General features: G+C 38.9%; 1 protein-coding gene across 3 annotated transcripts in view; it reads right to left on the minus strand.

Annotated features, from left to right (window-relative positions):
- The window catches only part of LOC126480938 (uncharacterized protein F13E9.13, mitochondrial), a 52,139-nt gene extending 39,463 nt beyond the window's left edge, over window positions 1–12,676 (minus strand). For 2 of the 3 annotated variants that reach the window (XR_007587481.1, XM_050104354.1), the window contains exons 1-3: window positions 12,524–12,676; window positions 3,265–3,347; window positions 3,031–3,171 (exon numbers count right to left, since the gene is read on the minus strand). Coding sequence is in view for 2 of the 3 variants with exons in the window: in XM_050104354.1 (XP_049960311.1) it covers window positions 3,031–3,171; window positions 3,265–3,347; window positions 12,524–12,653 (354 nt within the window). In the remaining variant the exon portion in view is untranslated. Of the gene's footprint in view, window positions 1–3,030; window positions 3,172–3,264; window positions 3,348–11,468; window positions 11,658–12,523 lie in introns of those variants that run through there. The other variant, XM_050104355.1, reaches the window with a different exon arrangement.
- Between the last annotated feature and the right edge of the window lie 2,004 nt (window positions 12,677–14,680).

Genomic DNA, 14,680 nt, shown 5'->3' on the forward strand with positions numbered 1-14,680 from the left:
AAAATGCAGTTTTGTAATTAGGCCTGTTTAGTGACTAAGCAGTATTAGCAATGAACAAAAAAACAAAACTGTATCACTTAGGATGTTCATATGCAAGCAATAATATTGCAACTTACCACTTACATTCTGGAAGTAACCAGCAGAAGTTTTCACACTGTTGTCTTGACTACACCAGGGTAGCACAAGGATCACACATCTACTGACAAAGTGATCTGCTTGTTGTGTGCACTCCAACATGCCATTGTTGTTGATAGATTAGGCAAGAATTCATGGCAATGGTCAGCTGCAATGCAATTGTTAAAATGCTATGCTCACTTGTCCAAATGTGGAGAAACTGGTAAATGATTGGATTGACACCACCTGATTGGATTCACCTTATTTCTCGGTACCGGCTGTTATGTAAAAACTGTTTGGCTTTTTACATTGGCATGGCAATCATCAAGTTATCAGTTAGGATGAATGGACACAGGCAGAGATTGTATACTGGCTACACACAATGCCCCTGCAGAGCACACTCTACGACACAATAATCATGATCTCGGTCCCTGTTTCACCACATGTGCTATCTGGATTCTTTCCCCAGACACCAGTTTCTCAGAATTCCACACATAGGAACTGGCACTATAACATGTCCTTGGTTCTTGCCACCCACCTGGCCTTAATTTACGTTAATTTCTTCAGTCTCAACATTTCTTCACGGTAACTATTCCTTTCTTCATTCCTTTTTTGTTTTCTATCTCTTTCATTTACTGACCCGCCTTTTTGTCACCCCCCTTCCATTTCTATGACATACAGCCCACTAAGCTTTATGCTCCTATTAACCGGAGTGCAATGTTTTAGCAGTAATCCCTGTCTTGCATATTACCCTATCTTCCATCTTTAAGCTCTCAAGTTTTTAAATCTCATCTTCAGCAGTCCCCAACAATTAGTCTTTCCTTCTCATCCCATTTGTTCTGGGTGACTTTTCCAGTCTCAACCCCTTTTCCTAAACCTAACCAGTCCTTTTCCTTCACTCCTCCTCCTTTCCCTTCAATCTTTCTTCCAGAAGAAGGAGCCACTGACTCTGAAAGCTTGCAAACTTTAATATCTTTGTATACGTGTTCTCCTGCCACCGCATGGTGAATAGATTTTTTATCTGTCCAATTACGTTGTATAATATTGGGGTCATAATCATTGTATTTACACAACATTAATCCAGGAGAACAGCTGAGCATTATTAGTACAGTTTTTTTTCTGCTTTCAAGGGAGCTATTATAAGCAAGTAGATAGCCTGGCAACAGGTTCACCCTCATCCCCTCTGGTAGCACAAATGTTCGTGGACAAGTGAGAGACTGATTTTTTAAGAGCAAACCATTGGCAAAACATGTTGTGTACTGGAACATATGTCAACTGTATTCTCTGTATGTGGAAACGTTCTACTAGACAATTGCAAGGAAAATATGAATCAATGGTATAGTAGCATAAAGATCAGTATGGAGTAAGGGGGTTCCAGCATTAATTTCCTAGACATCAGAAAATAACAATCATAAATTTAAAATTTACTGGAAAGATTCCTGTAGTGACTCATTAATCCAAGCTTCCTCTCAACATCCTACAGCCTACATACATGCAGCATTCCATCACATAATTGACTGTCTCCTTTCTATCGCCATGTACCAAGAATGACCAGAATCTCAATACATTGAAAACAATAGCTACAAATAATGAATTTGATTTCAACATTAGTGACAAAATTCTTCATAAAAAACCAAGAAGTAAATTAGATCCCTACTGTCTCCAGTAAACAGCCTAGACTGAAAAGGAAATGGTGTAGTTTGCCTTTTGCAGGTAAAACTGTGACTAGGATAACCAAAATTTTAAAAGCAAAGGATTTCTGTTGTTTTCTATATCCTACTTACAGTAGGTAGATGTCTCTTCAGTTCTATAGACAAACAGCCAGACATAATGAAAAGTGGGATTTATTAGATCATCTGGCAAGAGTGTCAGTGTTTCTACATCGGACAGACTGGGTGTTAAATCTGCACTAGGCTTATAGAACACCATAGAAATTGGAGATTAAAGAAGCCAGGCTCATACTTTGCCAAGCATTGCATAAATAAAACCACAAATACATAATAGATATAGATGTCCTCACATAAGAGCAAAAGGGTGCAAAGCTTCCTCAGTTAGAAATTAAAAAATAGTTGTGTGTACACTAACTGAGGAAGCTTTGCATCCTTTCATCTATGTGTAGGAAGTCTATATCTATTATGTATTTGTGGTTTTCATTTATGCAATGTTTGGCAAATTATGAACCTGGCTTCTTTAATTCATTACTGAATGAACAAATGCAGATCAGTTATTCATCCCTTTTAGACAATACTGTAACACCTTCACAGAAGAAGAACCTTGGTGCCTTCATTCATGTAACAAAAATAAATAAATGAATTAATCAACTTAAAAAATCCATTTCTGTGCATAGCTCTGCTCCATTGTATGTTCAGTCACAGTATTGTAAATACTGTCCTAATGAATTTTTTAAATCCATATAGAATTGTGTCAAAATTCTCAACAGAGATAACTTTTATGACACGTTTATCTTCACTTGGTTCTCATCTTTAGGATCAGTTATATACTAGAAAATGGGCTTATAACTCATAATCTTGTTCTATATTAATAATAAGTACATGAAACATTGCTAAAAAGTGTTTTGTCTAGTTGATGGTGTTAGTTAGTTGTATAACTTAATTTACCTTGCTGCATCAATTTCCAAACACAAAGATAAGGATATGCATAAAGCCAGCAGTTCTTTATGAGGAACCTCTGAATAATCAAAAGTTATACTGGTGTTGAGTATGGCACCCTCTTTCCTCCTTCATGATGCCCACTGTTATACTTGAATTATTCATAATGTTCTTCAAAAGAATATATACAAATAAAAATCAGATCAGTAACTGTCTTTTCTGCAGGTTATTAATCAGAATTTTTTTTGTTTTCTACTTGAACTGAATTGTTTACAATTTGAGTTAGCTAATTTACAATTTGATTTACCTGTACTCCACACTGTATGGTTGGTGGCAGAATATTTCTAATCTGCATGCTGATACATGACAGTAAAGAAACTGTTTCTGGTTCCATATCTCTTGGTTGAACATATGGAACATCATGCATATTTTCAATCAATACACCATCCTATACATGATTTGTAAGGAAAAGTTTTATTGTTTTTATTTGGACCTTAAGTTCATGTAAACATGTCAATAATATAATCACAGCAACACTTACAACTTCACACTTCTTATATATTTCTGCATCTTTACAAGCATTTTCAGTAATCTCTGAAACAGACCCCCTGTAATTTGGTGTTCCTGAAACAAAGTAATACAATATGATTTTAAAAACTACAATTAGTATAAGAATAGTGTCTTCCTCAAGTACAAATCATTCCTGTGTGCACAAGGAGAAACTACTTGTAATACATATGTTTTCACAAAATATAGTATCCTATGAATAACACCAATGGTAACACATTATACACAGTGAACCTAAGTTATTTAGAAAATGCCTAAAATTATGGAAAGATAACTTATGTAGATAATGAGACTGTGTGACTGGTAATAGACCACCATAATATTATCATTGTTAGTCATGAATTATGTCTTACATTTCATCTCCCCAAAACATGATTTCTCATTTCACGTTTTCCTTAAGTTCTATGACAAAATAATTGAAATGATGATATTATAATATAAAAAGGATAGTTGCTACTGAACATGCAGCGCAGCAGATTTTGGGTCGCAGATAGGCACAACAAAAAGACTGTCAGAAAGTGATCTTTTGGCCAACAAAGCCTTTGTCGAAAAAACACACACACGCAAAAGCAACTCGCATCACGTGACCACAGTCTCTGGCTGTTGAGGCCAAACTCAACAGCCAGAGACTATAATCATGTGTGTGGGTTGCGTTTGTGTGAAAGTGTATGTGCATGTTGTCTATTTTCGACGAAGGCCTTGCTAGCCAAAAATCACTTTCTGACTGTTTTTTTGTTGTGCCTATCTGCAACTCAGCATCTCTGTTTTATGGTGAGCAGCAACTCTTCTTTTCATAATATTGCTACATTTCATGCTGGATTTTCCATTGTTTGAAATGCTGATACACGAGTTTTCATTTGCCTCATACGGGCTAGCCAGTTTCCTTTTTAATATCCGTGGGAGTAGTTCACCACACTGTGTGGCATCAGCACTAGTTACCAGAAGCACCACTTGCAGCAATTTCAGAACAAACTGTATGCATTGTACTTAGTTTAGTTTTTACATGCTCCTATATGGAAGTAAGTGCAGAGTGTGTAAATAAAGTTTCAAGACTGGTGTCAGAACACAAAATTTATTGAGTACTTTTATACGTCGGACTATAATTCTTCAAAATAGGTGCTTTAAGAATCCACACACCGCTGCCAACGAGATTTCCACTGCTGGTAAGTTCCCTGGAACTCCTTAACTGGAATGCTGTTAAAAACCCTCTTTGAAGCCTTCTGGACTGCAGTGATGCTGTCAAACTGCTTCCCTTTCAGGTCTCTCTTCATCTGGGGGAACAAACAGAAGTCACTGGGGGCAAGGTCAAGGGTATAGGGTGGCTGCAGCAGCACTACCCACTGAACAGGGTCAAAACTTTAGTGATGGCGAAGCAGGTGTGAACGGTCACATTATCATGGTTGAGTGCCCAGTGATCTTCAAACCCACTTCATCTGCAATCATTCTGATGCTGAGATGTGGGTCACTGTTTAAAACTTGATGCACATTGGCCAGATTTTCGTCAGTTCTGCTCATTAAAGGTCTTCCGGAGCATTCATCGTCCTCCAAGCCTTCACATCTATCTTTGAACCTCTTGTGCTACACGAAAACCATGGCATGTGACATGGCATATTCTTTATAGGCCTCTTGAATCACTTTGAATGTTTCCGTACCTGTCTTGTTCAGTTTCACACAAAATTTGATCGAACTTCGCTGCTCCAAGAGGCACTGCATTTTGGATGCTCCAATTTCTTGCAGTGTTTTGAAACAGACACTCCCTGCACTCACAATGTTTTCCCTCCAGCATTTCGCCGGTAAATGCTGATGCTTGGCTCACTTAGCCAACACCCCTGACATCTGGTGCAGGTGGTGAGACTGGTCTGCACATGCACTGCTACTCAGGAAAAAATCAGTCTTGAAACTTTATTTTTACACGCCCTGTATAAGGGGTATCCATAAAGTTTAAATTATCACAAAAAAAATCAAGCTGTGACCATGAAATCTGGTGAGGGTGTTAGTCGTGCTCTACATATTCACCCCCTCAATGTAACAAATTTTTCCCAACAACTGATGACATAACAGAGGCCTTGGTTTTAGAATATTGCATTTTGACTGTTCAGAAAATATTCCATTTGAAAAAACACATCATCAGTCTGGAAATGCAGTCAACAGGCTTCATATCACTACCACTGGTATAAATTGCACCAGTGGAAGGGTGGCAGGTAAATTTCCTGTTGTTGCAATCATCTCATGGAGCTGATATGATCTGCATAGAACCACATTCCAGCACCAGGTGGTCACCTGGTGGTAAGCAGTTGGTTGTGCCTGAATCTGGAACTGTTTCATGCAGATGGATGTATGTGGCAAATACCTAAAAGACTAGACCCATAACAATGAAACTTAGGTCAGCAACCTGCCCTCTCCTGCTTGAGCAACAGTCTCTCCTCTGTTGATGTCCAGGCATCCACAGAGCGGAAAGAAAAGAAGGCGCTGTTGGTTGTAGGCAGTTCAAGTGTTAGGCATGAGGTGGCTTCTCTTGGAGACACAATGCAACCAAAAGCAGCAAAACAAATGTGTCATAAGGCATTCTGGAAGGAATCAGTCACCAGGTGAAAGAAGCCATCCCTCTACCATTTGAGAGCACAGGTTGTAGTCATTTGCACACTGTTTACCATGTCATCTAGGAAGTCTAAGCCGGAGACTTCATCTGTACAGTGATGAGCTATAGTTCCTTCATATGCACTATAGGATGGGGATTTTTAATGCCGTCCCATACACCAGCCATTGTTTCTTGGGTTGTAGAGTAACTTTGGAATGAACAAGGGTGTTTTTTTAGGTTAGGCAGAACTCTCTGATCCTCTGACAAAAATTCACCGTTGATAAACAATTACTATATCTGACCCAATAAAGGAAAAAGATGTTTCGGGAGTGCAGTAGAGACGTACTTTGTCCATATTCCTAAGAAGGGGTGGGGAAATTAATCATGCAAATGAAAGGAATAAGCCACCTTGATCTGGCAGCATCCTTGCTGAAATTCTCCTTGCCTTTGATGTGCGTGTATGTCCGTATTTGTGTCAACACTGTAACACATGTCTAGCTCAGGCCAGAGAACCAGAATGTTCAAAACTGGCATCTCACGAAAGAGTAATGACAAATGTTAGGCAAGTTTGCCTTCTAGACACCCTCAAAAAATGGTTGTAGGGGCAATTACATAGTATGCTGCTGGGTAAAACATTATTTCATCAATGAACCTTCAGCAATATGGCTTCAGTGGTGCAAAGATGCCATGAAAGAGATTATAAAGCTTGTGAAACATGTGCTTCATGAAAATATTTTGCAGCGCCAGTGATAAATATTGTTGTAGAATTCAACTCCATCTGGTGGTCAGCATTTTTCACTAACTGTGGACCTTGAGTGGTACACATCTATCTCAAAAACTATTGCCATGGGGAGAGCAGTTGCTGTTGTGTCGGGATAGACTTGAATCGTTTTGAGATGGAGCCCATGTGTCACTCAAGCATTGGCCATAACCAGTATTAGAGTGAAACAAGGGATCCATCTCGGAAGTGTTAACAAAAAGAATTTCAAAAGTTTTCTCACAGAGGGCCATATGTGGCTTAACAATGTGCGGTTTGTGCTTGACCCAGTCTTAACATGTTGACCACCACGAACACATTAATGGACACTTCACCACCAAGCCACGGCATAAGGCTCTGCTGTGGCCATCAGAAGGAACGAGGCACCAGGCATAAGGCTCAGCTGTGGCCGCCATCAGTCTCATGGCAGTCAGCGTGTTAAGAAAACTGTTGGATAATGATGTATTCACAGAACTAGTGGCATGTACTGAGGACATGATAATTACAAATGGAAATTCGAGAAGTAATCCAGAAGGTGGCACTAAGAACTGTATCATGGTAGCAATGAATTAAATTGCACGTTTTGTCCAATATGACTACCTATAAGCACATCTACATTATACTCTGCAAACCATGGAGAAGTGCATGGGAGAGGGCATTTCCCATTGTAACAGTTTCTAAGAGTGCTTCTCGTTCCATTCATATGCTGAGTGCAGGAAGAATTATTGTTTAAAAAATTCTGTGTAATTAGTGTAATCTTGTCCTCATGATCCCCATGGGAGCAATATGTACCAGGTTGTAGAATAATTCTTGGTTCATCATTTAGAGCTGCTCGAAGCCTTGTAAGCAGCCTTTGTCAGGATAGTTTGTGTCTGCTTCAAGATTCTGTCGGTTCAGTTTCTGCAGAATCTCTGTGACACTCTCCCATGCATTAAACAACACTGTGGCCCTTTGTGCTCCACTTCTCTGTATATATTCAATATACCCTGTTTCCTATTTGCTAAGGGTCCCACACACATGAGCAATATTCCAGAGTGGATCACATGAGTGATTTGTAAGCAATCTCCTTTGTAGAAAGATTGGATTGCATAATATTCTACTAATGAACCAAAGTCTGTCATCTGCTTTTCCTGTGACTGAGCCTATGTAATTGTCCCATGAACTGTTACACCCAGGTATTTGTATGAGCTGACTATTTCCAGTTGCGACTCATCAATATTGCGGTCATACGATATTGCATTTCTTTTTCCATTTTATGAAATGCACAGTTTTACATTTTGAGCCATTTAAAGCAAGGTGGAAATCTTTGCACCACTCTGAAATAGTATCAAGACACAAATGAACATTTGTATTGCTTTTCTTCAGCACAGTATTCATTGCAGATAATTGTACAATGTATCAACAGTCTGAGCTTATATTAATTTTGTCTGCAAGGACACTGATATACAACATGAACAACATCAATACAAACTTCCTGGCAGATTAAAACTGTGTGCCCAACCGAGACTCGAACTTGGGACCTTTGCCTTTCGCGGGCAAGTGCTCTACCATCTGAGCTACCCAAGTACGACTCACGGCTTTGCTTCTGCCAGTATCTCATCTCCTACCTTCCAAACTTTACAGAAGCTCTCCTGCGCAGTTCCATGGGGCACATGTGGAGTTACTAATACATCTGTCAGTGACCCTCCATCAAAGATAACACGTTGCATCCTCCCTACCAAGTAATCCTCAATCCAGTCACTAATTTTGCTTGATACATCACATGATCATATTTTTTGTAATAAGCTTAGGAGTGGTACAGATGTGTGAGTTAAATGCTTTATGGAAATTAAGAAATACTGCACCTATCTGACTGCCTTGGTTCATGGTACAAGGATTCCATGTGAGGAAAGTGCAAGTTGAGTTTCACACAATCGATGTTTTCAGAATCCATTCTGGCTGGCATTGAGAAGGTCATTCTGTCTGAGCTGAGAATATTTTCTAGGATTATATAACAGATGGTTGTCAAGGATATTGGATGGTAGCTTTGTGGATCACTTATGTTGCCCTTCTCATACACAGATGTGGCCTTTGCTTTCTTTCAACTACTGGGCTCAGTTTTGTGTTTGAGGGATCCAAGATAGACTACAGTTAAAAGAAGGGTCACTCAGTGGAAAAATTGGTGTAGAATCTTGTAATAATTCCACCGAGACTTGGAGAATTGATGAATTTAGTAATTTCACTTGTTTCTCAGCACCATTGACACTAATATCTATTTATCACTCATCTTTGCAGTGGTGTAAGAATTAAATTGAGGCAATACTCCTAGGTTTTCCTATGTAAAGGAACATTTGAAACAGAATTCAGCATTTCTGCTTTTGCTTTGCTACCCTCAATTTCAGTTCCTGTCTTGTCCATTAGTGTCCTGGCATTAACTTTGATACCACTGACAGCCTTTATATAAGACCAGTCTTTCTTTCAGTTTTGTAAGAGACTTTTCAATAATATTGTGCTTCACGCAATACCCTCCTGACAGGTAAATGCAATTCATCAGCATCTGTCTATCTTTGGCTCTATGCTTTGCTTTGCACCTATTATGCAGTAGTCTGTTTCTTTACAGTAATCGTATATATTGGAGCATTCCTTCCATAATGAACTGTTCTACTAGATACATATCTATGCTTGGTCAACTATTCTTTTCAACCCGAGTCACAGTTCTTCTACACACTTGCCTCCAGAACTAAATGTTTTGACTTCCTTATTGAGAAACAACACTATTGGACCCTTATCTCATTTACTGAACATATAAAGCCTTCTATTTGTTTTAGTTTCCCTTTGTACTTTTGTAATCATTGTTGCTACAGCTACTTTATGGACACTGACAGCAGTTCGAATATGGGCATCGTATGTTAGTAATAGGAAACCTATTAACTGCTCATGAAACTAAACATCAGGCCCATAAAAAGATAGTCTCCAGATACCTATAAGTCTCTACAAATTTTCATACTCTCTTAGGAATTGTGAAATAAACAAGGCATAAATTAATGGATAATAATTAGCCAAGGTAATTGAAAATTTAGGTGCCATCTAAAATGAGATAATGGCTGACAGTATCAACATGAGTGGTTAACAGAGTGTAAACCAAAGTGCTTTTCTAGCTGACAATACCAAGTGAGGCAGTGCAGTGGTCAGCAAATTGGGTTCACAGTTGGGAGGAAAATTGTTTAATTTTCCTAAATTGCTTAATGTAAATGCTGTCATGATTTCTTTGAAAGGACAGGCTGATATCCTTTCCTAATCCAAGCTCACGATCTGTCTCTAATGAACTCATTGTTGATAGGACTTCGCAAACTCCAACTTTCCTGCCTCCTTCTTTGCTCAAGTTGATCAAGGTTTTGGTACTGCACCAGCTGACACATTGCAGGCAATATTTCAAATATGCCCATAGAGCTATAGATACAAATGAAAGTGGTGGTCTTGAGTAAAGAGAGAAGAAAACTATCAGTTCCATGAAAATGATAGGGATGATAGATATCACGGCAAAGTTGGAACTGCATTGTCATACTGTGGTAAAAGAGGTAGAGTGATGCTCAGTCAGATGGAAGCACAGCTTCCTGTGTAAGATAAAACAGACTGGATATGCAGTATGAAGCAAATGAACCCTTCACAAGGACTGAGACAGTTTTTGATAGGTCATGCCCTTAGCTACCTACTGGCACTGAATTAGGAGAAAACAACTCTTCAAATGAGCTTGCAGTGTAGAAGGAATGCCAAAACACACAGTGTGGAGAGGTATGCATTATGCTTATGTAGTTTATGCTGGCTAGCAAAAATTGAATCAGCTCTGAAGACCAGATGTCAACAAGAGCCTGCACTAGAGTACAACATGAGACATCCTGGATAATATTGACAAAATACCCAAAGGATTTGAGTAGAGTGACATCATCTCAAACATGGCATGCCCTCAGCTATACTATGATAGGTTGTGATAATAGACCAAGAAGGAAAACTGTGAAGAATTTTGAGACCAACAGCTGAAGCAGATACACAGATTTGGCACTCGTAACTGCAATGTCTGAGAGCCAGGGCCTGTCCATCATCATCCAAAGAGCTTAAGTACATGGGTGATTTGGGCCTACACATAGCAGTGTGACTTACTGGAAACAGTTATCAGCTCTCAGAACAGACATGTCATCACCTGTAACCAGGACAGTACAAGGGCTTGTGAATTTTAGAGATTTAAGGTGGTTTTAAACACCACTAGCACCTATTCCTATGTCACTGATCTTTGTACTGGCATGACTTTCAAGTAACAACTACTTTTCTTGATTTTCCTTTGTAAAGCACCAGTTCAAAAACGAGTTCATACTTTGGCTTTTGTTTTGCTATTTTATATTTCAGTTCTTCCACAAGTGTTGGTGTACTGTTTTTGTGCCAGGCCTACACTATCTGGACCGCCTGAATTAACTGCTTGTAGCTCAAGAAACGTTAGTATCTTTGTGTCCTGACCTACAAGGGGCATTTTGTGGGGTATTTTGAAGCCCTCTCTAGCAACAGAACCTGAATGTCTACTCCCTATCCGACCATCCTGACTTGGGTTTTCCATTGTTTCCCCTTGTCACTGCGGTAAATGCTGGGATGGTTCCTTTGCTTAGGCCAAGGCGAATTTCCTGCCCTATCCTAACCCATCCTATTTTTTTAATGTTTTATACTAATACTTTATGGTACTGTATGTTTCTGACATACAGTACCGTATATTATTGTACCAAATGGTCTATGGACAAATAGTTAAATGCAAACAGTATAGCCAACTACTCTAATAGATATGCAAAACAAAAAACAACACATATACAATCAAACACACCCATAATTGCATCTGATTTTCCTTTGTAACGGGACTCTCCAGCTGTCAATCCTGTGCCACAAATCTGAGATGTAACATTCTATGTTGTTGCAGAATTTCTAAACCTCTTTTTCAGGCCTTCCATTTGGAAAACATCAGGTATAAAGGAAGAGAGCAAATATATTGTGAATGGACTGTTGGGATAACATCTTGATTTGCACAACGTTTCAGTGCGCCTACGATGTTATTTATTCATGGTGTAAATTATACACGTAAAGTATGTGCACATTATGTAGGGAACGGGGGGGGGGGGGGGGGGGGGGGGCGCTTAGTGTTAAGGTAATGAACTCGTACTGTGGTAAAAGCAGTGTTCAAAACATTGTCCAGCCATCCACAAGTTACAGCGAATGCCACAATCATTTCTGAAATGCCACAGCTGACTTGTGTCCAAGTCGAGCTTTTTTTTCTCTTCATATACCGACATGGGTGTGTGCCAGCCACAATTTTTTTTTTTTTTTATTTACGGTGCTGTTATCTGCATTATATGCCAACCAGTTAGTGCCAGTAATATCCGTGATCACGAGTGATATTTCCGCTCTTAAATGAAATATTTATCTTTTCGCAGTTGCAAACAACTAAATGTTACAGCAGGTCAATTCAACTGATTATTCGATACAGTTTTTGGTACTCGCGGATAATTCTTTCAACTTTGATGTTTCTCTTCCCGAAAATAGTTATTTTATTTAAGTAGTAACTTATCTCGGCAACCTTTACGTTACGATACAGATAATTAACTTTCCGTTGGCCGTAGGATTTCTTTAACTTGCAAACACTACTACTACTCTGTTGTGTTAAATCAATACAACCAACTTCATGTACGATGTGTTAGAGGGCTCCACAGTGCAGATGCGTCGAGAACATGGCAGGCGTGACAAGTCAACGAACCACGTGGGTACCATTAAAGAAAGGTGTCATCTCCTAACAAACAGGTGAGTTTGCTTTCGTTTTTAAACGTTGCAATTATGTATTGTGATAAGCCACGTGGATGGGACCAAACTCACTTATCTGCACTGTACCTGGTAAAGCACCGACGTGTATCATGCCAATCACGTTGCATTTTGGGTTGAAAAGCCGGTGGAAGCGCTGCATTGCTAACTCTGTTGCATGCGTTACAAGGATGCACCGCAGCATTACGCTGTTGTTCATCTCGATATGCGCGAGTATTTTCGATAGCAGATTCCGTACCACGTTTTCGGTGCGATGACGTTACTGGAAAAGGGGCGGGGTTCTGAGACAATGATACACGCTCACCTTAAAATAACAGTATAATGCATCGCTGTTAAACTAATTATAGCGTAATAAAAATTGCGTAGTAATTACGTGAAAAATATGGCCTATCCGCATCCAAAGTGTAAGGGCCAGTACTGTAGGGATGAACCAGTATTCATTCCCATGGCATGTAGATTTATTTATTTATTTAACTTACTGTATTTCTGTGCATGGGTAAAATAACCGGTCTAGACATTGGAGGCCTTATGACTATATTGCCTACCACTTGAGAGTCATGCATACTGTTGTACCAATTCACCTTGTGACTGTTACTTTACAGAAATTATGTACATTTTGCAGCAGCATCAGTTATAAATGAATTTTGCTGTCAAACATGTAGCCAGTAAATAAGAATGTGTTGCATACCACTTTGGATTAGAGTGTGTACATTATACTTCCTTTTATTTACAAATATTCATTAATTTTCTTCTTCTCGTCATCCTTCTTTTAAAGATAATGTTATAGCTATGTAAAATAGTTCTTCAGTTACAGTGGAGTCCACTGCCATAATTGACCAAGCACCCAACAAACAATATTGGATAATTTGTTCTGTAGCCTAATTATTTACGGTAATACCAGCTGATGGATGTTCCATAAAGGTTTCATGAAAGTAACAAACAGCTGAAGTGGAACTCAAAAGCACAAATTTTACAAGCATTATAGACACTGAGCAGTAACTTCAGTTAAACAACAACTTGAAAACACCCAGTCTTTTGCAGAGTGGATGACTCATTGTCGTACTAAAATATTCAAAATCTCCTATTCTAAAAAGTTTTGGTATTGTCAACATGTTGGTTTATGTGCCAATCTGATTATGTTTGGGACAGATTTTGTAAAGGGTGTTAATGGCACCAAAGTTAGTGTCCAGTCACTCATGGACGAGACTGGAACTGAATTTGAGAGTAGCAAAGTTAAATCAGAAATGCTTAACTCTGGTTTCAAATGATCCTTTACAAAGGAAAACCCAGGAGCATTACCCATACTTAATTCTCATACCACTGAAAAGATACGTGAAATAGATATTAGTGTTAATGACATTGAGAAAGAGCTGAAATCATTAACATTGAACAAAGCCCCAGAGCCCAAAGGAATCCCTGTCAGATTCTATATCCACTTCACAGCTGAGTTAGTGCCTCCATTAACAATAAGCTACCATACATCCTGAGAGAGAGAGAGAGAGAGAGAGAGAGAGAGAGAGAGAGAGAGAGAGAGAGAGACTAGTAGTTGGATGAAAACATCCTATTTCTGTAGAATCTTGGAGCATATTCTGAGCTCAAACCTCATGAGGTATTTCTAACACATTGACCTCGTCCATGCCAACCACCATGGATTTCAACATAATTATGTGAGACCCTACTTGTGCTTTTACCGTATGACATCCTGAAGGCCACAGATCAAGGCAGCCAGGTAGATCCAGTATTTTTCTATTTCCAAAAAGTATTTGAAGCAGTACCACATCTACATGTATCATTATATGGGGTATCATCTGAAATATGTTGTTGGATTGAGGATTTCGTGGTAGAGGTATGCAGTATTGATAGATGTAGAATTAACTTTGAGTGAAGCCCAGTGAAGTGTGTTGGATCCCTTGCTGTACATTTTGTATATTAATGATCTTGCAGACAATAGTAAAAGTAACATCAGACTTTTCACAGGTGACACAATTAGCTGCAACGAAGTACAGTCTGAACAAAGCATGTACAAATATTCAATCAGAACTTGATAAGATTTCAAAGTGGTGCAGTGATTGGCAGTGTGGTTTAAAAGTTCAAAAATGTTAAATTTTGCATGTCATGAAATGAAAAAGCATAATATCCTATGAATATAATAATAGTGAGTCACAGTCACAATCTGTAAACTCATACAGATTACTTTGTTGTAATACTTTGTAGGGAGATGAAATA

The sequence above is a fragment of the Schistocerca serialis genome, chromosome 5 (genome assembly GCF_023864345.2).
Source record: "Schistocerca serialis cubense isolate TAMUIC-IGC-003099 chromosome 5, iqSchSeri2.2, whole genome shotgun sequence".
NCBI classification, from domain to species: domain Eukaryota; kingdom Metazoa; phylum Arthropoda; class Insecta; order Orthoptera; family Acrididae; genus Schistocerca; species Schistocerca serialis.